The sequence below is a fragment of the Calidris pugnax genome, unplaced genomic scaffold, assembly GCF_001431845.1.
Source record: "Calidris pugnax isolate Ruff unplaced genomic scaffold, ASM143184v1 scaffold197, whole genome shotgun sequence".
NCBI lineage: Eukaryota > Metazoa > Chordata > Aves > Charadriiformes > Scolopacidae > Calidris > Calidris pugnax.
In genome coordinates, this window is record NW_015090936.1 from 1,506,446 (window position 1) to 1,532,579 (window position 26,134).

Below are 26,134 nucleotides of genomic sequence, written 5' to 3' on the forward strand. Positions count from 1 at the left end.
ACTCCTATCTTTTCTAAGCCTTATTCATGCAGGCTGTCACCTTGTAGGGTGACAGACACCCCCATATGACCATTTCCAAACATATAGGGCCTCCCCTCATTTTATACCTCTGAGGATAGTCCTCACGCAAGTAATTATTTGGTTCTTTGTAGTTTGGCCTTAAATCCTTGTACGAAGATATTGTGTACCAGGAATATAAGGCTGTCAATTCAATTCATTTATATCAACTAATGAACAGACAGCAGTGAAGTTCAGACACTACTCACAAGAGCCATTTATGGATTCATAATGCAGTACCTAATGTTTTCTAATGCATACAGCTTATTTTGTTTTCCATCTCTAACATCAGGCTAAATACAGGGCACTCACACTCAATACATGTGCCGCTCTTTCTGCTGCGTTACACATTCAGAAGTGAAAGAATCTGCTCTTTGAAGCAGTATTCAGTTTGGTTTTAAAATTATGGAAGCAGAAGTACATCTCTAAACTTCAATTACAACTCTTATTTCTGTATTAATACAAAAGCTCAGCCTCATACTACAATTCCTATGGATATAGTTTTAGAGACGCTAACAAAATTTATTATTCTTCCTGAATCTGATACATATTTCAGTTTGCTACCAATATGAACAAACTCATAGAATCATATGGGGCTGGAAGGGACTTCTGGAGATCATCTAGTCCAAACCCCCTGCCGGAGCGGGTCTACCTACAGCACGTTGCACAGGAACTTGTCCAGGCGGGTTTCGAATGTCTCCAGAGAAGGAGATTCCACCACCTCTTTGGGCAGCCTGTTCCAGTGCTCTACCACTCTCACAGTAAAGAAGTTCCTCCTCATGTTTAGGTGGAACTTCTTCTACTCAAGTTTGTGCCCATTTCCTCATCCTGTCACTGGGCACCACTGAGAAAAGACCAGCCCTGTCCTCCTGACACCCTCCCTTTAAGTATTTGTATACATTAATTAGATCTCCTCTAAGCTTTCTCCTCGGAAGACGAAAACGACCCAAGTCCCTCAGCCTCTCCTTGTAGGAGAGATGCTCCAGGCCCTTAATCATCTTTGTGGCCCTTTGCTGTACCCTCTCCAGCAGTTCCCTGTCCTTCTTGAACTGGGGAGCCCAGAACTGGACACAGTACTCCAGATGGGGCCTCACCAGGGCAGAGTAGAGGGGCAGGATAACCTCCCTCAACCTGCTGAATGTCTTTGCTACATCGCCAGCAAGAGAAAAGCCAACACCAAAACCCTGAACATCCTCATCCATTGCATTACCTACACGTCTTCCTCTGTCTTCATTAACTTTAACAATGCATGAGACCATGTTAACGAGTGTTCTCACTTACAGGCTCACACTTGCTAATTAATAACAGAATTGCCTCCCAAGTTCCATTTGTAAGTAACATACTGACAGCAGCTGTCACAGAAGAAAACCTAGGTTTCCATTTTTTATCCTGGTACATGGCTGGTTCTATTCACACCTAACTGACCCAAAAAATCATCTTCAGTAGCTTTGGAAACATAGCCAGTCCTTCACTTAACTGGGATGTCTGAAATATTTTATGCAATTATATGTAGTTTTTTTGTTTAACTGTTCTGGATATTCTTCTGGTTAGGAACGCAGTACCAAACTCTTTCAAAGGTCACAATCAAGCATCTCTGACATGCAAAGAAATTCATTCTTTTCAACAGACAAAGATTTAAATCAGCATACTGGGCTTTTTTGGTTTGTTTTTTGATCATTTTATAGCCTCTGGTGAACGCTAGATTGCAAATCAGAAGTCCGTTGCAGCAATAGCGATCAACACGTGCTATCACCATTCAGCATAAGAAAGGACAGAAGTACCAAGGAACACCACAGAGCTAATCAGATGGCAACTAGAGCATGGTGAGCAACCTGGTCTAGGTGAAGATGGCCCCGCTCATTGCAGGGGGCTGGACTAGACAACCTTCAAAGGTCCCTTCCTATCCAAACTACTCTGTGATTCGGTAATTATGCAGATGAACCGAAGACACCTATATCAAGCATCTTCCAGCATGGGTTCATACTCTGTTTAATTATACTGCCATTATTAATTAAGTCGTACCACTCCACAAGCAACTGGGGAAAAAGCAAAACAAAAACCCATTTTGGGAAACAGCTTAGCAAGAATGATCCTAAATATTGCCTGTAAAAACAAAAAAACCAACTTGTGTCTTCTTTATTTAGAGTAAAAACTAGTCAAACTTACTGCTTTAATTCTTCTTTAAAAAGTTCCAAATTGCTCTTTTTCTTTTCCTTCTCTCCTTTCTTCAAAGGCTAAAATTAAAGATACATCAGCCAACATTTCAGTAGGTAAGAAAAAAAAAACAAAAATAAAAATTATCTGTATATAACAAAATTTTAGATAATTTCCATGCATATTTTACCCACAGCTTTCAAACCAAGTAAACTACAGAAGAAAACAAAAAAAAAAAAAAAACAAAAAACCAAAACATACAGACTTGAAGACATTAAGACTGAGCACTATCAAACACAAAGCTAGAAAATATATAAATAAGGATAGCTTAAGCTAAACTTTGTTACTTATTACAATGCAGCATGTGTGATCTAACACTGTCTCTACAAGACACAAATTTAAAATATCTGTAATGTATTTTGTCGGTCTGTTCCACTTAGAAACTTTGAAGCAGACTACACCCTACCAAACCATCATGCTCTAATTAAATTTATATATGTGTATACACATATATGTAAATTATTTCACATATATATTCAATTATTTAATCCACAGACAAACATTCTCTGTGAAAAGAAGTTTCTTCTTTTGCTTCCTTTCAGATATAAATACAGCTCTGAAGAAGCAATTACTCTAAATAGTTCAAGATCCTCAGAAAAAACACTCTTGAACGACAAATATGGATATTGTAATGTTTTTTGTTGGTTTTTTTGTTTGGTTTGTTTTGTTTTTTTAACTGTAACATATGAACCTTAACTAACTCATCTGAACTTTTATCTTCAACAACATTGGTTTTATATGAAAACGTTTCCAATAGGCAGACATACAAAATATTTATTGTGTTACACACTACAGCTTCGGAAAAACTGGACTTCCTACTCACCCCAGGCAAAGTTGTTTGTTTGTTTTTGTTTTTGGGGAGGGTCTGCCAAATAAATAAAATCATTTTTACCTCATTATCTTCAATCACCATTGGACAGGGCAAGTGAGCAAACTGATTGCATTACTGTTAAGTATTTATGACAAATTTGAAAAGCAGTAATATTCTTACAGTACAAATACTTGCACATGACAGAACAGAGCTCAGTATAATAAAAAATGCTACAATTCATATCTGTAACTGTAGAGCTTTACATACAAAGAAAATCAAAACTGCCATCCAGTATTACCCTACTAGTCTAAATTTGAGTTTTGTTTAAAGCTGGAGGGAGGCCAGGATGGGATTACTCACAATTACCACAGTACATCTAATTTCCCACCCTAACAGGCAGTATCATAATGTTTCACGTAAGCTTAAAAATTGTAGTAAGGTCTATTAAAAGACTTTTTAAAGACGTCCAAGACATTAATTACACATATACAGTAGTAACAGTAATCATGCATAACTATCACTTGACCTGAAGACTAAGTTAGTTCATAATATTTCAGTAACTTTTTATGATGGTATCTCAGTTTAAGGACAAAAGGAAGTATCAAACCATGCAGAAGTCAAAATAAATAAAAATGAGGTGTTCAGCTTCAAAAGTGTGCAGGTTCTACAACTTATTTAGTACAAGTCAAAGAGCTAAAGGATATTCTCAAACATTACCACAAAAAAAATATTTTAAAAACCTCACCAAGAAAAACTTGGATCAATGCAGAAGTCAATTATTTTTTTTTTAAAGTCATAAAAACCTGAGAACAGATGGCAGCAAGAATAATTGTTTCTAAAACTGCACAAATTCTCAGGACTGGAGACACTGTTACTTTGCGTCAGTCACTAAATCTGTACTGTTGAGAATTCCATCTCAATTAGCTGGAATACAGTAAAAAAATAAAGCAGCCAAATCAAAGTGCAACACTAGGTATATCATGCTGGAAACGGGGCTACTGGACCTCTGCATTTCATCATTTTGTTATTTGTTATGGGATTAAGTAAATCAAAATTTCCACCTTCTACTAATATGTGATAAATGCAGATAAAAGTACTCTGCAGGATCACACCGGCCTTCTTCTAAGCACTTCTAATTACTTCCTAAGTAAGGGGTAAATATTCAAATAAGATACTTACAGGCTTTTTGGTTTCTATCATTAGGAGTGATGGAGGCTTCTCATTAGATGGCTGGCTTGGTTGATTTTTTTGATCTGAAAATCGTGATGAAGGCTTATAGATTTTACCCCGTTTTTCATCTGTTTCATGCTCCTCTGAAATTAAAGGCAAATTAAAACCAAATAGTATTAACTAATGCTGCACAATACTGTTTATTAGAAAGACTGCTGTTCTTCTTTAGTCTTGTTCATTCAATTCGATATATTATTTTATTTTTTAAAAGTCATAATACAAACTTTACGTAATTTAACACCTTTTAACATTAAGAAAAAGAGCCCAGATTAGGCATTTTAAAACAAAGCATTTTTTCCTCTGACGTTTAAAAGACAAATGACCCCACTACCTACCTAACAAGTCAAAGCATAAAGTAAATTTTAGCATCAAGTTTCCTTTGCTGCTTCTAATGTAATGTATTAATTTTAAAATACAATTCAAAGTCAATCTTCGTCTTTACTCAAAGCCAACTGATCCTCCACCACCACCCCCCCCTCCAAAAAAAGATTAGTTATACCTTTAGATGCATTAACGATTCCTCCTCTTACAAATGTTTTCACTTTATTACCATCACTTCCTTCAAAGGCAGCAAGGAATTCTTCATAAATTTCTGCAGCAGCCTTCTCATCCTCCTACATAGCAAATGTTAATCTATTTACTATCATCACAGAAGAACCTTCACTAGACAGCTATTCTTAAATTAGCTGTGATATTCCTTTTTATTTTTCTAGAGTTCACCTACAAACTGCATCAGTTTCAATTTTAGACAGAATTCAAATTTCTGAGAAATGTGGGAAGAACACAGCATATATTATGTAAAGCAAATAAGGCCTATGTGCTCAAATACGACTGTTCATTTACAAGAGCTTCCACAGCAATTTAACATTCAAAAGATGCCAAATAGAAGAGATCATACGAAAGACCAGCATCATCAAACTGGAGCTTTGTTGACCTAATCATCAGAGAACAGTACATATTCCATTTTACCCATTACACTCAACCCATGTGGCTGGAGATTAACAACAGGAGCATCTTTATGCATTTTCCCAAGAAGAAGTTAATTCAATGACTTAATAAAGTTGAGTGATGCACTAAATTTAGCCCTACCATGTTTCTTTAGGCTAGTATTTCCAACAACCTAGCCAGAGATATCCCACTGAAATACAGTAAGAGTTGTGAGCGTAAAGTTCAAAACCCAAAATTTTCAAAAATTCCACCTTACCAACTATAAGCTACATGTTTACTAAAATTTGGACGCTCCTAAGTACCCTAAAATTCAGTATCAAATGTTAATGTTTTTATTAATTCCAAAAGAAGTCATTAGACAAAAATATGTTTTACAAGATAACAAGGGCACATACTGAAACAATTTCTAGTTACTGAAATCCAATGACAGAGAGCAAACAAAGAACAGAAAATGACCTAACATGATGGCTATCTTCATACTGAGCAATAGCACAATCAATGAGTTGCTGTAATTCAGTATTCCGGGAAGCCAGAGAACTCAATTTCTCACACAGAAGGAGAGGCAAGCAAGCCTCTCTCTCTTTCTTAATGCCATGGAACAAATTAAATACGCAAAACACAATTTGCTTTTATTCATAAAAAGCTGCAATTATCAAAATAAATAAATTTGGTGATAAAGCTCGTTGTAATCTAAAAGCAAACTCATTTCATTTCTGCATACAAAATACAATTTTCATGGTATACCATTACCTTCTTTTTTAATTCTTCTTGCTCCTTCTTGCTCAGAGTCCTTTTGGCAGCACTCATTTTGCCAATACTGAATGCTTTAAGCTTGCTTTCCATTATAGGCTGCAAAAGCAGTAAGAAAACAAACATTAAACTGTTTACAAAACAATTAAAATCATGTTACTCTTTACCTTGGTCTGGACCAGAAACTTTCTACCTGAAGTGACTTAACCTAAACAAAACAAAGGCTTCCTGTACTTCTTTCTAAACTTGTCATTATCCAATACAACCAAAAAATGTAAACTTTTTTTTTAAAAAAACAATCACCCTTGGTTTAATGAGAAAGCTTTTAAGGTACCATTCAAGCACAGCTGAAAGCTGAAGGGTACTTGCTGTAAGAGCCTGGAGATCTTATCACTGTGCAACACACAGTTTCTAAACCTTTGGAAATACATGCTTTGCAGTACAGTTCCTTTTGTTCATTGTGATTTCCAGAAAATAAAAACCAAAGAAAACTTATAAAAGCTTTTTTAACTATTTTGGCCAGAAAAACATCTGCGCAAGGTTGAACAGGTGTAGCTGAAGCACAAAATGGAGGCTAAATTTCAGTTGTACTTCAAGCTTAAATGTAGTATTTTTGCTTGAAGAAGAACATGCATTCTTGAGGTCTTCAGCTACTAGTTAAATAAAACAAAATATCTCCCATTTAGCTCCTAGATTCTTTCTGGTTTAAGTAATTTAACCTCCATTCCTCTCTTCTTGAGGAGGAGGGACTCCACATAACAGTCCTTTCTGGAGAGTAGGGAATTAGAATTCTTAAGATTCTATTTAGGTACTTAACAGGTAGTAAAGCCTTGAGAGAGGAGAGACAACAGGATGAAGGCCATGTTCAAAAGACATGGGCAATGGGAAGGAAAAAGAGAAAAGATAAGAAGGTTCTCTGGAAAATTCTAGCTTAACACAGCAATTCATAAAGAATCAGCACAAGAACAACAAGAAAAGTTCCAGAAGACCAGAACATGAGCTACTAGCTTTTGTATCTTCAAAATATTTTGGATGTTCTTAAACAGTGATGCTTAAAACTACCACTTTTGAACTGACAGTTCTTTAAAAAAACAAAACAAAAAAATCCCCAAACAATTTCCCTGGGAATAATTTTCTTTGTAAAGGGTTTTATTTCTAGTACCGGCTTCCTATTCAGAATTTTTTATATAAGAAAAAGCATTGTGAAAAACACCTCTTTGAAATACCTTCAGTTCATAATCCTTGTTTAGTATTACAAACACCTCTTAAGATCGTGCCAAGCATATGACCAAAACAGCTCATATTTATTTGAAAAATATTCCCTACTTCATGATTAGAAGGAAAATTATCAGCTACAAATCAATGCAGCATTGTCTATGGAGTAATCTGGTTTATGACATTATGTTTGTCGCCATCAGCTTCTCTGACGGGTTTATCAGGAGCTTTTCATGTATCTGTGTGGTTTTAAAGTTAATAAAATCCATTTTTCCTGTTGTCTGAAAGACAGCTTATATTTCAGTATGACAAACAATATATAACCTTGGCAAAACGTGGGCATATGCTATGGCACAGCAACACAGACAAAACAAATACCACACTCCTACCCAAGGTTTATCCTGTCATCAGGAAATAACCTCTCCAGTAACATTACAGGATACCTGCAGATCAGCCATATGAATATATGTTCTAGTGATATAAGGGAAGCAGCTGTAAGATAACAAGAGTTCTGGCACTAAGACCTCCTCAGTTTAGAAACAGTTGCAGAAAGAAGAAAAAAAAAAACAAGAATCACCACCTTCAAAGCAGCTGCAGCAATATAAATTAATAGGACTTATGCCTGCCAGTTACATTCCAGTAGGCAATTACAACATTATTAACGATATGCAGCTTCACAGAATTCCTAACAAATTCCTATACAAAACTTGAAGGCCTTCCTCTTTCAAAAAATGGAATACGGGGTAAAACAAGTGATGGAAGCAAAGGGAAAGCTTCTCGCTGAGTAAGCAAATCACTGTATGAAAGCAAACTCCCACTAAACAAAACGCTGCATTGACTGTAAGGCGGCACAAAGTCCTGAAGTCCCAGTTCCATGAAAAATACAAAACATTCAAAAGATATTTAAGAGTAGTTTTCCAAACTGTAGCAAGTAAAGCAAATCAATAAAAGGATCTACTTCTTCATGGAAAGCTTCTATTATCACAACTTGAACAATATTACCTTGCAAGCAATTTAACAGCTAGTAATTGACTTTCATGCACAAAGTCAAATTGAAATTTGAAGGAAATCCAAGCCACAGAATGAATTGTCTGGTATTAATGCTCTGTTTGGCTCTTGCTGCCTGTTTTCATTTTAGTTCAGAAATAGGTAGGTCTTCAGGCAACATACTAACCACATAACCAAGCAAAGGTCTCTTCAGCGGGGAAAAAAAAAAAAAATAGACTAAGTAACTATTCATACCTTTTGCTTTAAGTATATTATCCTAGAAAGAAAAATAAGGATGAAATTTGGGCCACACTATCTCATTTCTGAGAAGCCAACTGTATACAAAAGGACACTTTAATCTACAGTGACTCTTTCAATTAATCACCTTGTATTTTGAACTATCCCTCAATATAAGAGATAAACATCCACGGACAGCTTCTTCCTGTTCGAGTACCTATTATAAATGCAGTACCATGTGGCAGAGCTTCCTACAGTACTGGGAGTTTGAAAGTTTCAAGGATATTTTTAAACATGAAAATCAATGGTTCATTTACAAACACCTACAGATTATATACCCAATGCAACAGAGTGCCTGCAGCAAGTGTTTTCTTTGGAGAACAGACCTATTTTGAGTTTGTGGGTTTGGTTGGATTTTCTGGTTTGGGTTTGGTTTTTTTGCTGTTTTTAAATATTTTGGACTTACATGTGTATCAGCAGATCCAGTGGTGTGTACTGCATCTGGCGCTCTGGCCTGAAGAGAGAATGAAGAGGAGGTGAGGAATAGAAAAAGAAACAGACAAACGGGGTATTTTATTCAGTTTCTCAAATGTGATTTTCATTTCAACTTCAACATCCAAATACACAAGAAAAAGACACGTGTAATGTATTTTAATGGTGTACCTGAATAGGGTCACAGCATGAACAATGTCAATATAAGGCAAACAAGGGATTAAAGACAGACTGTTCTTGCTACCGTTAAAAACATCTACATTTCCACAGCTGGATTTCCTTGCCACTGCAAGGAAAAAACATTTGTTAACACTGAATCTGCAAGAGCTGTCATTAAAGGGTGTTAAATATTGCATGAAGTGCTTGATTATATTTGTCTTACTATAAAGTCATTTCCAAAACTGCTCTAATTAACATTATTACTTTAAACTGTAGCTGAACTTTAACATGTAAACTGGTGAACATACAAAATGTGCATAGGCTTTTTTAGAAATCAGGTTTTTAATTGAGTGTAAGTGATGGAGAACACTCCAATAAACAGAAATGAACACATTTTTAAAATATGTAATGTCCAAATTCCGGAAAACCTCACTGACATACTATTAAGACATAACTGCCTGATGCACAATTCATATCTAAATTGAAACTTAAGTCAAAATAAAACACTTCCATTAGGTGAAATCTGTTCATTAGTTAGAACGTTAGCTCTTCTCCTTATTACCAGGAATTTACAGTTTCAACCAGAAATTGTAATACACGGTGCTCATCTCCAGTCTTTCAAAACAGATAAGGACGAAATGCTACTCTAGAAGATATTTTGCTAGAACCCGTTTTCATTTCACATCATGCTTTTTCATCAACTAAGATAGAGACATTTATCTTTGAACAAGTATATGTTCTATAGTTAATAAATTCAGAAAAAATGGTAGACAGCACTTCAAGAGCCAGAACCAAGTCCACAAAGGTAGAGAGACACCAAGATACAACCCTCAACAGGGAGAAGAAAAAGGCTCCTAGGAATATATGGTTTGGGCTTTTTTGTTTTAAAGGGAAAGGCGGCAAGGGCGGGGGGAGGAACACACACCCACAATTAAGTCTTACTCTCAAAGACCTCCCAAATCTGCTTACCTGCAACGCTGTACACTACTCACAAGGAACATCTCTGCTCAGAAGTTAATAAAAGGTTTAGTTCACGTGTGCCAGTAGTAGTTTATCAAAACACACGTGGAAGGATATACCACAAGTATCTTTTACTAACAGTGCTTCCTGCAAATTTTTCCTCTGTATTTTTTTGTGATTCACAACCGCCTACGGCACTGAAATCACTAATCTGGTATCCACAGTTCTACATGCTGCAAAAATGTAGCTTAATGAAACTTGTCCTCCCCCCAGAGAGTTTGTGGATGTGTAGCACAACATCACACAGTTAGAAGACACTGTGCAAAAGAATTTCAGAGCTTGAAAACAGCATTCTTCCCACTGCCAGCTGCCACCCTGCAGTAACTAACATATCAGTTACAATTCCACCCTAAAAAAAAAAAAAAATTAAATGTTTAGATCTGCAGTTAAAAAGATAAATCTGAAAGGTGGACTGATACAATGCCATCTGCCTTACCGTACTGACAGAGTCAAGAGCTAGCACTGCTAGGGGGAAGGAGGTCATTTGCCAATAGCATAATGAAATGACCATTTCTCAAGTCTCCACATCTGTTTCATTTACAGAAGTTTTGGAAAGCAACACCTTCCAAGAGCAATTGGGTGCTGAAGCTGCTTGCAGGGAGGACAACAAACAAGGCATCACACAGTAACAAACAATATCTACACTCAGTATGATGACACTAAAGACACAATATCCGGAGAAAGAACATAAAGTAACAGTCACTAAATCTGTTTCTCCAGCAACAGAGCAGCTGATACTGCTCAGAAAGGCTTTCAATGCACTGCAGAATGCAAGAGATCCATTGGAAAAGCAGGCCAATGATCAAAAAAGTCTGGAAGTCGCTGAGCTTGAAGTGCAGCAGCGCTTCCCAGCCCACTAACAGGGACCACTGCACTGTGGAGCACGCTACCCCGAATATTAGCCAAGCAACAGAATTTCTACTAAGGTGCACTTTGAAAACTTCTAAAAGCAGTTTTAGCTTGTAAAGCAACTTTTTCTCACAGAAACTAGCAGTTTTGCAGGGCCACATTATTCTCCTCTTTAAACAGTTCCTATTTTTAAGGTCCTCTCTTCCCATCTATAAACTAGCATTATAAACTGCTGACTGTTTCTAATTAGCAGCTATTAAAAAAAAAAACTACTTCTCAGAGCACTGCACTCTGCATCCATCTGCACTGCCTCCACAAAAGGGGCAATTTTGTTTCCTTAAGAATTACATCAGCTGAGTTGACTCAGCAGAATCACAGTATCTTTTAAACTTTCACAGAGAGGAACATTTCAGATGTTATCCACCTGTGCTGAAACCTGGAACTGGCTTCCCATCATGTTAAGTAGCTCAACTGGACTAACTGTTGACAGAAACAAACCTAAAGCTCTGTCCTGCACCTGGTGATGGCTGACATGTGAGGATAGCTCCTTCGTGTTCAAAAATGCAGTAAGTCCATCTTTAAGTTATTGCCAGCATAAACAATCTACAAATGTCCTCTTACATTCAGTTCACTGCCCCTACCCCTCTGCATGAAACCCATCTTCTCTTCACCCACCCACGCCCCCAAACCAGATTATTTTCCAGATGGATCACTTTCTCAGTCTCTTTCACTGCACAGATCCCTCAAAGAATTGTGCCAGCAGAACTAAAGTAGCAATGCAGGCTGCTCACATGGTATTCCAGTAAAATACAGCCCTGTCAAACCACAGCCTTGGAGGTCGGGTCCCTCAAAGCTCCATTATCCAGTCTAGCCAAATTTATTCAACCTTCAGAAAAAAAAAAAAAAAAAAAAAATTTAAAAGAACACAAAAAAAGGAATTGAGTTATGAGAGATGTTATCCACGCTTACCTCTCTTATTTTAACAAATGATTAAAATATTAGGAAACTATTGCACAGCGATGGCAGCCCACTACAGTTAAATGAAGCTCAGTGTCTGTGTAATGAATAATCACTCTTCCTTTTATTTCAGTGTCATATCACATTACAGTCAAGACATGTTATTGATAAAACCTACCAGACATTTTACTTTTAAGAGTAACCCTCAAAAAAAAAAAATCCCAAGAAGGAATGTACATAAATCGAGATGTATATCCAGTCTAGCCAAATTTATTCAACCTTCAGAAAAAAAAAAAAAAATCTTCAAAGGACCATACACATGAGATTTATGACAAGTTCCCATCAGAAAGCCAAAGCAGAGAGCCCTCTCTAAGATTCTGATGTTTAAATTTTCTTCCAGCTTCATGACAGCTTCCAAAGGAAACAGAGAAGAGATAACTGCTCTCCCAAATCTCCCTTCCTGTCAGTACTGCAAGCACCCACAAATCTAGCTCTCCACAGTTTCTCCAAATTTAACAAATCTCTGGGTAAAGCTGGCATGATCATGTTATTTTACAAATACTTAAAATGTGCTGTATAACATAAGCAAACATCTTGCAAACATCTTTTTTTATTTTTAATTAATGCTTATGCCATCTTGTAAAACAACAAAGAGCAACAAAAGCTGCCAATTAACCCCAGAAGACAATCCTGTGCCCTTCCAAATGCTGAAAGTTATTTTTACAACTTTAATGGCTACAATTTAAACATAAATAAAAGCCCTGCCCTTGCAGAAACTACTAGCTTCAGGGTAAAGCATTTATGAGAAACTCTGGTGCAAGACACTCTTGCCCAGTTTCAGGACCTTCCATCGATTCTGCCCTCGCGCTGGGCAGCTGCTCACACTGAACTCAATCACTTCTCCAGATCTAACTGATCATCCAGCAAAGAGAGAGCTGGGGAGGTTCAGTCAAACCAGTTTCCAATTCATAGCATGACATCTCGCCCCCCCAGCCCAAATCATGCCAAATCAACTACAGGCCAATGTTTGGGAGGGAAAAAGTAGCTAAGGCAGGGATCAGTTTGTGTGAGCCCTGATACCAAAGAAAAGCAAATGGAATCACAGCTTAAATTAAGATGTTAACATCCAGCAAAGGCAGAGAGATTTCCAGCCCAATCTGACAGTTTCTCACATCTGTCTTTTTCATTGTTCCCTTCTCTACCAAACTGTCCAGAAAACAAATGCTTGTAACCACCTGCAAATTCTTTTCTATCTAATCTATTTACTCTTTACATTTACTGGAATAGTGCATATTAATTTTATTCACTATTTCCGTGGACATCAATTGCCACCACAAAAGCAAATGGAAAATAGTTTTCCCCAAAGCACTTGCAAAGAATGCTATTTCATTATAACCTTAAACTCAGATGAACAGGAGCTGCCAATATTTAACTTTCTGCTCCTAGAGAGGAAATGAGGACACTTCCATTTACATTTCCATCAACACAAGAATGCACTTGCACCCCTCCACTCCCACACAGGGAAAAGACAAAGATCACGAGCCTCACCATCCTGTAGAACGCTACATGTAACTGGAATTCACCACACACACAGTTTTACATTGCTATACTAACTTACCAAGGAAAGCTGTCCATTCACAAGCAGGTAATCACTGTTCTTCAACACCTAAATAACACATACCTTACTCAATAAGCCTGAGAAATGCATTTAATATTACGGAATGTTGTTAGAGCATCTTTTAGAATGAACAATGGGAAACCTACAGTTTAGTCTCAGTGGATAATCTCTTCTGCCACATGGTACTCAATTTGTACAGTATTATATGTAAGAGGAGGGACATGCAATATAGTCACTATTCTCAGAAGATAAAATAAGAAAATGGCAGAGTCATAGAGCAGCCAATATTTCATTACGTCAAGTAATAATTGAACATTATCAGTATCTCCCATTTTAGAATCATACCTACACCGACCTCCTGTGCAGTCTTGGGCAATCTCTCTTTTCTCTTCCGTAATTTTGTCCTTCTTTCCTATTTAGATTTCTGGAAATCTCAAGCATGTTATCTTGCTATCCTAATCTCAAAGTGACAAAAGAATAGGTGTTGCTTTTTCAACACATTTCACATGGGAGACTCTCAAACTAAATATTATTTAGAAGCTGACAGTATCGTAAAAAGCAGCTACCACCACAACGACACAGGCCATGGGCGCTCCTGGACCTGTACCATCTCCAGAGATAGTTTTCAAATAGTGAATCAAACAGGTAACGCCTGACTGGAGTAAGGTTGATTTTACACTATAAAACAAAACAACTAGCTAGCTATTCAAAATCGGTACGTGGACACTAAGACCAAACACCACACCTTCTGAAGGGGAGAAGCCGTATCTTACTGTAAGCTTTAAAGCCTTCAACCGTGAGGCCACTGCTCTTCACAGAATAGAGAAAATCAGATGTCACTGTGTCTGCCCAGGAGGTAGGCCAGCAGCCAGCAAAAGCACATCTAGGAACTGCCACTGAAACATATCCTATGGAGTCTATGAGGCATCTTTGTCTTGCAAGTACAATTACTCTTATAACTTGTAAATACAATGCACCAAAAGAAATGGAGCCTAAAACTTAAATTATGCTATGCAAGTAAATGAATCTTAAGATATTAAAAAAACCAAAGTGATAAACAATTACCTTAAGAAATTGAGCAAAATGGTTATCTGCTTAGATTAAACTGTAAACAGTTTCATACAGGCTTAACTTAAAATACACATTTTTATGCTTGCATTAATAAATTATTTACATCAAATAAATCCCCAAATCTATGCATGTCATATTTTATTGCACTTTCCAACAAAATCTCTCTCATGGATCCAGGTATGTACCACCACTATTTTATTTGGCACATAAAATAATATTGACAATATAAAACAAGAAGATCTAGAACACAGAGCATGGCAAAAAGACTACTGGAAACATGGCATATATAATGATGGGAAGTTGAGGGGTGAGGGGGAACTGCACAAAGATGGCAAAATATGGGACCTCCTCAATAGACTAACATTTGATAGTCCCACTGAATTCAACAGGATGGACGACTGTTAAGAGTTAAGTATCTGCACACACATCTAGAGAACTAAGATCTAGGACTGAAAACAATTCTTATAAATTAACTATTATATATTTATAAAAGAGAAATAATAACGTGACAAAAAAAAGTCTATGATGCAACTGTGAAAAGAAAACAATCATATCTGGGTTGTTTCTGTCTACCATGTTATTAGTAGCAGTAATCAATAAATAAATTATTATTCCATGTCTAATTATACTTGAAATCCCAAAATGTCTTATTCCCTGGAAACCATTCCCCATAAATTAAGACCTACTTTACTACTAAAGTTTTCTGTCCAGCTCTTACTTCCAGTTCTAAGCCAAAGGCGTTTCCTGGCAATATTTGGAACAGATCATAAAAGAAACAAAAATAAAACTCTTCTACTCTAATAACACCAACTGGGTAAACATGCAAAGGCTCTTGATAACTATATTTCAGCTAGTTTCCTAACAGAAAAAAAAAAAAATTCCTGTTTGGGCTGAATACAAAAATTATTAATCCATATAGCACTGGAAATTCCCGAGCCAAAATGTGGCCTCTCCCTTGGCTGATGTACACACTTGCACATAAAATAATAAATTCAAATTAAAAAAAAAAAAAAATTCTATGCTTCTGGCCTAAAACCTGCAACAAGGCTAAGTGAAAAGTAGTGTCACTACTCACTAATCCTCAAACCATCACCTGCCAGTGCGTCCCCCAAAATATATTTTACCCCCTACTGTGCTGGCGGGAGGGGGATGCTTAGAGAGCAGGCAGCTCTGTGCAGTATTACCCGCAGCCAGCCAGGAGCTGCTTTCAGGTCTGGACAACTTTGCCATAACTCCTGCACGAGCTGGACTTCTGGCCCGCAAATCCAACGGACAAAAACTACAGGAAGCGGGGCGGGTCGAGTGAAAAGAGCGGGGAATACCAGGGTGATCTTGTAAAATCTATAATTCCATCGCCAATCCGAAGTAGAGACTCGACCTTAAACTACCGTTTTCCTTCACGCTCGCAAGTTGGAGACCAACCCCACGCGGGTTCCGGCCCACGGGGCAGGGGGTTGGGGAACAGGACTCTCAGCACAACCGAAATCAAAGACGGGCAGGGGTGGCACGAACTAACCGTCCGCCCCGGGACGCGCCCGTCAGCACAGGCCGGCCCGCGCCCCCCCTCACAGCGCGCCCCGCCGGGACCCCGCATCCCGCCGCCGGGCTACGGGGACGCGAAGAGGCCGCTGCCGCCGGCCCGGGCCAAAGACGCGTCCAGAGCGGTCCCGGGGAGCGGAGATACCCCGCGGGAGGCTCGGGACCCCCGGCCCCGCCGCGCCACCCTTTCCCGCCTCCCCACCCCCTCCCGGGGCCCACAGTCACCCCGGGCAGAGAGTAGGGACGGAGCAGGCCGCGCCACCCGCACCTCGCCACCCCGCCGTTCCCGGGCCCCGTCACCGCGCCGGCGGGCGGTGGCTGTGTTCCCCCCCGGCGGCGGAGCGAACCAGCGGCCGACTGGGCCGCCCCGCGGAACGGCCTCACCTTCCCACTGGTTTTCTGCGAGCCGCTGGGCGCCTTGTCCGCCATCTTGCCTCTCCCCTCGCTCAGCCCTGGCGGCGAGGAAGAGAGCACCGATCGCACCGAGCCCGCCGAGCGGAGGGCGGGAAGCCGATGGCCGAGCCACCGATGGGGCCGGGCGGGGCCTGTCCCCGTACCCTCTCCTCAGCGGGCGGCGCGGCTCTGTCCCACGGCTCTCCCTCCCCTGTTAGCCGAAGAAAACCCACACGAAGGCGCTAGGCGATCCAAATCTCTCCAGCAACCAGAGGCAGTGAGGTAGCCAGCGACAGGCAGGCAGCGGCGGGGGCTGACGCCCGCCCGACCCGCCTCCCGCCCGGCTCCGGGCCCGGGCCGCGCTGCTGAGCCCGGCAGCGGGGCCTCCCGGCCCGCGGAGGCCAGGCAGGAGAAACCCTGCCGCGAGGGAACATAACACGTTACATCCAGCCAAGAAAAGCCCAGTAATAAGTAGTGAAAAGGCTCGCACAACAAATGCTGCGTTACTGGGCACCACCGCAGCAGCTTGGTGTGTTGAACACCGCTTCACTAAAGATTACAACCAGAGGTCACAGAACGTTTATCATGAGTCTTGCATTCCTGCGCTTTTACGGGTTTTTCAGCGTAATACGGAAGATCCTGGGGTTGAGATAATGCTTATGGAAAAGACAGTGGATATATAGAAATGAATGAAAGCTTTACATCCACCAACTCCCAACACCTACTGCCCCACACGCGGCAGGAGGGAGCAGGGCCTACGCTAATAGCAACTTCTGTCAGCGGAGGATGAAGTGGGAACTTCCAGAAGAGGCAGAAAGAAAGCAAAAGGAGAGGGTGAGAAGGGCAGGGGTAACTGGGGAGTACTGGAAGTTTAGAGAGGAAGGCAAAACTCTGAGGAAACCTCCCCTGCTGTAGGTGTGCACCCAGCTGTGCCAGGAGGTGCCTGACGAGACTGTGTTCCTCTGCCTGTAGCTATCTTTGTGGTGAAGGTTTAGCTGTGAGTCTTTTCATGGCTACTACCATCGTAGTAGAGGTCCTGATGCTGGCTGTAACAGAAGTTGGTTAATGGAAGTAAGACTACAGCGTTACGAAAATGAACAGTCACTCGGGAGCTGGAGAAAAGTCACCCTCAATGCCGGAAAATGCGGATGAATAGGCAAGATCAGCAGCGCGGACAAAACTAAAAACTATGATGGTTTCTTGTTCCTCCTGTGAAGAGCAGCTTCACAGGGATAGCGGGGAGCTGCGGAAACGCCCCCCTGCGCCGCCGTGTGCGCCCGCTCCGGCAGAGGGCAGGGACAGCCTGTCACCGAGCACCGACCGCCCCGCCGCCACCGGGGACCTCCCGCCTCGCTCAGGAGGCTGCTCCCCAGCTGCACCCCTCGGCGTACCTGAGGTTAAATTTACTACATTACATGATTTCTACTTCCTAAGTCACACAAAAAATAGCAAAATAATAAACAATAATTATCTTTCTGTAGGTGCGAATTGCTGTATGCTGCAGTCAAATAAGGGGTTGGCCAGACAGCGCTGCTGCAACTTAGAAAAAGGTGAGGTAGACAGAAAGGTCATGTGGCAGAAATATGCATTTCTTCTGCTTTTCAAGCCTCCTTCCACCATTTGCAAAATAACCATGCAAAAAAAAAATAATCTGGTAATAGATTGGCAGCTAAGGATCGAGAGATATCAGCTGTTTATTGAGCTCCCTTTAGGAATAAGCAATTACAACAGTAAATGTTTTCTATATCTGCAGTTGACACACTCCCTCACCATTTAGGATCTCACCTTCTGCTCTGGAGGACAACTCTCCATTTCTGCAACCACCTGCAGAGTTTTCTGTGGGCACCCAAAGGCTTTGCACAGATTTGAAGTGGAATCACTGCTGGCTTAGAAAGAAAGAAAGAAGGAGAAATAAACCCCACCCCTTGACAGCAGGGTTTGGGGACAATTCCATCAGTATTTTTACGATTTGCTGAGCTCCAGACTTGCTCACAGAGGAGTCCTTCCACAGGAAGGAATAGTGTTGGCCAAGGAGTTTTAGAGATGGATTAGGCAGGATCTTGTTGCTTCAGAATCCAAGTCAAGTCCTTCTCTTCCTCCATCTTTCTGTTTTCTTGAGAACCGCTTCACCAGCTTGTAGAGGCACAGGATTAGTGTCATCTGTGACCTGCTTTTGGATTTTTTTAACATGGTAATGGAAGTAGGTGCAGCAATGAGTTGGAAGCAAACCAGCTGGGCAACTTGTACTGGATAGAAGGGGCACTTAGGGCCACAGGAGGAGTCACCAGATGGTGCTCAGCTCTCCTGCGACTGCATTAATAAACTTGGTATGATAGAAAGACTGACACTTCTGGATAAAAAGCAAACATCTAGCCAGAAAGAGGACTGTGTCCTTCGATGCTAGAGTTTCGGGGCCACTAATGTTTAGAAAATTTGTGCTCCATTTGGCCTCAATCCCTTTATTTAATCCACCTCATTAATCCTTTTTAATTATCCACCTCATTGTTTAAATCCTCTGCTTACTGCTCAGCCTCCACGCTCTTTTGTAATTAATAAACTGCACCAAATTAAGAGCATCATGATCCAGAGCATGCTGTGAAAAAAAGGAAAGATATAGTTAGAGTTTCAAAGGTCATTTCTAAAGATAATTTTTCAGAATGAACTGTATCCTGAATCTGTGCTATTTATAACGCATTGCAATCGTACAGTAGCACTCATGTACAGTTAGTGAATGACAACACGTGTCAGTGTCTTGGGCTTAATGGGAGAGAAAGGGGAGGGAAAAGAGAGGGAAGGGAAGGAAAGGAAGCAGCGAGATGCAGAAATCTATGGAGAATTAATGCTGGAAAGGGTAAGCTAATAATATTAAAAAGGAAACATTAGACATTTTTCATTATAATGCAGCAGATCTGGTTGCATGCAGATCTGGGAGTTGTTCATTAACTGTTGTTATAATGACAGATATCATTAGGCAATATACTAGGGAAAATCATGAATTATCATCAATAATTAACACTAAGCTACATTAAGTAAACCACACGCTGCAGTGTGTTACCCTTGTCTTTCTGGCTGTTTTTCCCCACTTTCAGAGATCTCTCCCCTGCTTTCACCCCAGGCCAGAGCACAGCTGAACTGCTGAAATCCTTTTGCAAATGTGGGTGTGAGGGAAAGGAAGAGGAAGGATTTAAGGTGCTGTGGAAGTTCCCTACCTTGTAGCCAAAGAAGCACATTTGAGGGCATGAGGTGGGCAGATCAGGAGGAGGACAGAAGTGTAGCTGCTGCCTGTAGAGGTTTGTAACTCTGAGTCATTTCATGCTCGCAGTAGTGGCTCACAGATCTCTAAAGCCACAGGCAGTGTGTGCTGTTTCTCCATTGCTTAGGCAGCTGTCTTCCAGCTTCTTTTCCCTTATTCCACCCTCCATCTCCTCCCACCCCTGAGAATGAAAACTGCTCGGCAAGGATTCTCAAAATAGGTAGAAGCACGCTCCCCCGTGTGCTCGTGTGTTGCTAAGAAGCTGTGGGTGTGCAGCGTGGGGGGAGAGCTGGGCAGAGATGAGAGGAGAAGGCACAGCTGAAGCACAGGTAGCCCGGGCTGCTAGAAGCCACTGTGCTGAATCGAGATGCTTTAGCAGGGACCCCCCAGGATAACAAAAAAGAGCCAGAGAGTGTGGCTGGGAGAGGGAAATTTGGATCCGAGCTTCCCAGCAATCTAGACTTGTTGCTACTGCTCTGTCTGCTCTGTCTCCTGGCTGGAGCTGTCTCTGCGTTGCTCGATCTCTTGGTGCTGGTGCCCTGCCTTCTCTTGGCTGCAAGTCCTGCTCTAGTCCTGTCATTCAGCAGCCACTTTCCCTTCCAGGACCCCGCTGCTCTTCTGGGACACGTGTCTTACTGAGGAACCCGGGGAACTTGCGTTCTTTCTCCCCCTGGGACTCCTCAAGCGCTGAGGTCCATTATACAAACCAGTCACAGGGGCAACATCTGACTTGTACTGTCTGGCTGAGAAAGGTCAGTAATTGTGAGATATTTTAGGCATTAGCATTAGTATCAAATGAAGTCTTAATTCCAAGAGTTCTCCTGCAGCTTCATGTCAAGCTGTGGGTGTGCAGTGTGGGGGGAGAGCTGGGCAGAGATGAGAGGAGAGGCAGGCAGAAGGCACAGCTGAAGCACAGGTAGCCCGGGCTGCTAGAAGCCACTGTGCTGAATCGAGATGCTTTAGCAGGGACCCCCCAGGATAACAAAAAAGAGCCAGAGAGTGTGGCTGGGAGAGGGAAATTTGGATCCGAGCTTCCCAGCAATCTAGACTTGTTGCTACTGCTCTGTCTGCTCTGTCTCCTGGCTGGAGCTGTCTCTGCGTTGCTCGATCTCTTGGTGCTGGTGCCCTGCCTTCTCTTGGCTGCAAGTCCTGCTCTAGTCCTGTCATTCAGCAGCCACTTTCCCTTCCAGGACCCCGCTGCTCTTCTGGGACACGTGTCTTACTGAGGAACCCGGGGAACTTGCGTTCTTTCTCCCCCTGGGACTCCTCAAGCGCTGAGGTCCATTATACAAACCAGTCACAGGGGCAACATCTGACTTGTACTGTCTGGCTGAGAAAGGTCAGTAATTGTGAGATATTTTAGGCATTAGCATTAGTATCAAATGAAGTCTTAATTCCAAGAGTTCTCCTGCAGCTTCATGTCGGAGAGAATTAGCTTACGTGGCTGGAATCCACATGTGCAAATTTCTCAGCCGTTTAAAAGCGTGGAAGTTCAAGATGAGTGCAACAGCAATCTTCCCTTTGTCCACACCAGGAGTCCCTCCCTTCAGCTTACTAACAGTGAGTAGCAATTTGTGCTATGAAAAACACTCTGAGCACACACAAACAAAACAATTTCCTTGGCCGTGCAGTTTATAATTGAGGGTTCAGCCCTGCAACCCTTGCAAAGGCCAAGTTGTACTTTGGTCTTGCTGTGAGCTCCTGGTGTGGGACAGTGGTGGGTTTTAGACACAGAAAACATATATGAAATATGCATACACCCAATATGCTATTCTTCATCACAGTGATATAATTTCACTGCAATACTTATTTTCAGATTTGCTGCTGTCCAGAAAAACACAAGTTTTACCCCTAATCTTTCAAAAACAAGAACTTAAAAAAGACAACAACCAAATATTCAGAAATGTTTTCTTAAAATGTGAAGTGTTTTTTCCCAGTTGGATGTCTTTAGAGCTTTTTCAGCTTCAGATTAGTTTTGTTGCTGTTTTTTACAGCATGAAGAGAAATATTCAACTTGAAGGTTAAGAGGGCAGAAAATTGAAGTTCCAGGTGAAAGAGAGGTTAAAATCAACACTGATATGCAACCATGATGGTGTTGGTTATTGTTATTCCCTTTACAATATCTAGGTTTTGTCACCTCCACGTGAGGCTTTAAAATGCAAGTATCACTTTCCGTTTTCTTTATCTGTTCAGGAATTCTGTTTATGAAGTATAATTGTCCCTAATTAGATACTCAAGAAAGAGAAAATGATGCAAGGATTCCTGTTTATCCAGTCTGAAAAAGACAGTGTGGTAGAATCTCTAAAGGCAAGTTAATCTCTTCAGTATTAAATCAAAGCACTGCGCCTACTCAATTATCACAAAAAATCATAATTGCTGCAGTAAAAAGTTACCCATCAAGGCATTATTTTCACAGGATTGATACACACTTGAGAAAGGATTAAAAAAAAATAAATCACATAGAACAAAAGGACCATGTTTGTGTGTCTGTGTATCTGTTGAGATGTTCTCCCAGAGAAACTGCAAGCATGAGCTACATTAGACAGTTAGATGATGCTAAAGCCTCTCTTTCTTCAACACTTACTCTTCTTAAACAAATAGAGCCAAATTCTACCCTCACTCACAGTCAGTGGGGTTCCACAGATGTCAGAACAGAATCAGATTTACTAAAGAAATTTTAGTGAAGAAGGATAAAAATCCAGAGCAAACAAAGGGGTTAAATGTTTTTACTCATATAAAAATTCCTATTAAGAAATAAATCAGCAAAATCTGTCTTGAAGGTGAAAACATAGAAAGGAAAAAGAAATGAAAGAGAGTTGTATGGTACAGGATTATGCCAAGCAAGAGCTCTTAAGATTGATGTTTGCCACTGTGAGTGGGTTGAATTGGGTGAGGCTGCAGGTATATCTTCAAAAGTATCTAAAATCTTCCAAACACTGCCATTGCTTGTTCATAAAAGGGCTTTCTCTCTAGTGGTACATCTAAGTTAATTTCTTTACTCACTCAGAAAAGCAATGGACAATAGGAGGGCTAAGTACGACTTCTTTCCTAGTGTGCTGAGTATGTTAGAGTGCAAAGGATGAAATTAGCTGCCTTTTTTTTTTTTTTTCCTAATTAAAAGGCATAATTTCACTGGGGAGGGTTGAAGTAATTCAGAGTATCTTATAGGGTTTTTGATATTTCAGACAAAATGGTAACTTGTGAAAGGACTTCAACAATGAGCAAAACAAAAGTATAATATAGAAACAAACCCACATTTGGTATTTTGGCACATCTTTTTCTTTTAGTCTTCAGCCAGCACTGATTAATATTATCTTTCATTACTTACCTCATTAGGCAGTGCCTTCATCAGTGTTTTAAGAGTCTTCTCAAAGGCTATTTGGAGAGAAAGCCTGCAGAAAATTCTACACATGCTAGAAGAAACCCTGGTATACGCTGACCGTGCCCTTCTAAATATAAACTCTGGTTTAGAGAAATGCACTGAGGCCTCTTCATGCACATTACGTGGACTCCTCTCCGTGACCTCCCAATGCCCTGATTTTCCCTTGCCTACCACATAATAGTCATGTAATACTAACCTTGACAGACTACATATGAATAAGAGGCTATTTTGAGGTTGTAAGTGCTTTAAATTGTAAGGTTCCCAGTACACTGCTCCACAGCTGGCTTGGGAACAGAATAATTAACTCAACGTAAGACGTATGCAGTTGTCTTTATGAAAGCCCAATCTGTCCTCAGAGACCATTCTCCCCTGTGAGGAGGCAGCCTTGGAAAAAAGCAAAAGAACCAGATCGTTAGTAATGAGTTTCATTAATGTGGCTGCTAGAGCTGCATTGCCGTCACTTGGCAATGATGTGCACTGGGATCTTTATAAGCTCTGAGATCTCCCTGGCACTTTCTGGCCAGCCAAGGAGACCCAGGTTATGCATGTGTGACATCAGCAGAGCACTTGGGATAAGCCAAAGCTGGATCCTCACACAAGAGGCAGAGAAAAGATGATTTATATTTATTTTACACTGCTTCTATTCATCTGTAGCACAGTGTTAACAGGTAAACCCACCAGGGACAAAGCAACCAAAAGCAGAGAGCTACCGTGGGGCTGTGCTTCCTCCAGAGGAACCAGTACGTACGTAAAAGTCTCTCAAGCGATTCTTGGCTCTGAGAAACAGAAAGCCCCCATCCCCCTGAATAATGTTTTAAGGTATCTTAAAATATTACAGGAAGACATAAATAGGAGGGAGAAGTTTCCAGACATTTATTTTCTCTACAGCATTAGTGTGTATCTCCACCAGTAGCCAGACAGTCCAGTGGCCACCAGGACCGTGTCAGTCTTGAACCAGAAGCAAACCTCACCGGCTCCTCCCAGCCTGGGCTGTCCCCCATAAAAACATAAACCAGTGGGTGTCTCTCCCAGTAAGCCAGGTGATACCCCAGTACTCCCTGAGGCAAGAGGGCTGAATGCCTCCCACATCCCTGAAAGTGGAGGTTGTAGGAAAGTCAGAACGTGTTGAACGAGCCCTGCTGCCACTGCAAGACCAGCAGTTCCCAATCAGCGGCAGATTCTGTTGTTCTTTAGACACCATCTGTTGCAACAGCTGCTGGTGGCTTTCCAACAGGCTCTTTAGCACACGTCTAAAACCTGATTGCTCCCAGTCAACCACCTCTCCTTATCTAACCTTAATGAGGGAGGCTGAAGATCACGGTCATTTTGGTCCTCTTCCCTAGAGCCTGCAATGGCATTCACCACTGTAACTGAAAGTATCACTTAGGGACTGGGAGAAACAATCACCAGAGCCCTACTGGGAGCACCTGCTAGTGTGATGTGGTGTGGTGGGAGCAGGGCAGGGGAGGAGGTACCTTCTAACAGCCAGGTCACCAACAAGTGCATCTATGGTGGTGCAGCAAATGGTTCAGCATCCGCCTGTCTCTTCTTCAGGGCGGCCTTTCTAACGCAGAGCAGCCCCATGAGAAGCCAAACATCTGCAAGAGACTGAGCAATATTCCTTCAATCCCAAAGAGCCTTTATTTTCCCTAAATCACACACTGCAGAGCCCTCAGTGATGGGGCCCGGCTCGCTCCTGGTGCAGCTGAGGCTCACCACAGGCAGATCATGCAGAGCCCTCTGTCAGTCACTCCTCGAGGACTGTCTGGTTGGTACCACGTTAGGCCCACTATCTAAAAAATGTCTCTTAGTTTAATGTTTTATTCCCCCCCTTGGCTTTTCAGCACTGTTCTGTTCCATTTATTTTCCTAGCAGGACTCCTGTGTAATTTTTATAAGGATGATAAGCAGTGTCATCAGTCTGCCCTACTTTTGACAGTTCCATAAAATCAATAGCTTTACTGTAATGAAAAATGGATGAAAATCACTTTCAGCAACATATTTTTACTACTTTTTTGTGTCAATTTAAAAAAAAGAAACCTGTTTTCTGATTACCTCCTTGTTCAGATTTTTCCATGTTTTCCTGATTCACTATTGAAGAGAAGATTTTTTATAAAAATCTTTGGGCAGAATATCTTAATTCTACTGGACCTCAGTTTATACCGTATGACCCTACACACATATATGAATATCACCACGTAATACGTACATTTGAAAACCTAGAGCTCTCAGATGTTTAAGACCATCTGAAAACAAGCAAAAAGGAAATGGGGCCAAACAGCGGGAAGGAATTCCTTACTCTGGCTCCATCCTGCACCTGCACCAGTCTCTTACCCTCCCGCGCTGCCGTCCGTTTGCTTCAGAGCCATTAAGGTCCAGTCACACACATACGGCGCTTTTCCCTGTATTTTTATATTGCGATTATGTAACTGTCCCGCTTGCATAACCGCACGGCCGATAAATGTAGGATTTGTCTGAGGATCAACACGGAGCAGCTCCTGTCAGCCCGTTACGGCCTCTGCCCCCGGCCACCCCGCTCGGAGCGCAGGGCTAAGGTGGGTGCCCCTTGCGCCCGCGACCAGCGCCCTTTGCAGCCTGGCCTGAACCTTTAGCCTAAAATAACGTTTGCAGTCACTGCACGAGATAATGTCCCCAAAGACGCCGGGTCTCACCGAAGCACACACGGCAGAAACCCACCCGGCTGCCGGACGTCCCCTGCCCGGGGCGATGTCCCGTCCCCGCGGGGTCACCCTCCCCTTCCTCGGGGCTTTTCCCACCCGCAGCAGCACCCGCACCCCGCGGGCAGCCGGGCCCGGTGCCCCCTTTGTGCCAAAACGCCCCCGCACGAAGCGGGCGGGACCGGCCCCGGGCGAGCCGCCCACCGAGAGGGGCCCAGCGGCGCCCGCGCTGCCCGGGCCCGGCGCGCACCTCGCCGGGGGGAGGCGGGGGGAGG

The 26,134-nt window shown here is 41.6% G+C and overlaps 1 protein-coding gene across 3 annotated transcripts in view; it reads right to left on the minus strand.

The window, feature by feature from the left end:
* The window catches only part of U2SURP (U2 snRNP-associated SURP domain containing), a 46,070-nt gene extending 29,441 nt beyond the window's left edge, over positions 1-16,629 (minus strand). For 2 of the 3 annotated variants that reach the window (XM_014951765.1, XM_014951764.1), the window contains exons 1-6: positions 16,539-16,629; positions 8,916-8,963; positions 6,011-6,109; positions 4,812-4,926; positions 4,262-4,395; positions 2,224-2,291 (exon numbers count right to left, since the gene is read on the minus strand). In XM_014951765.1, coding sequence (XP_014807251.1) covers positions 2,224-2,291; positions 4,262-4,395; positions 4,812-4,926; positions 6,011-6,109; positions 8,916-8,963; positions 16,539-16,583 — 509 coding nt within the window. In that variant the 5' untranslated portion in view covers positions 16,584-16,629. Of the gene's footprint in view, positions 1-2,223; positions 2,292-3,094; positions 3,137-4,261; positions 4,396-4,811; positions 4,927-6,010; positions 6,110-8,915; positions 8,964-16,538 lie in introns of all 3 variants that reach the window. The other variant, XM_014951763.1, reaches the window with a different exon arrangement.
* Between the last annotated feature and the right edge of the window lie 9,505 nt (positions 16,630-26,134).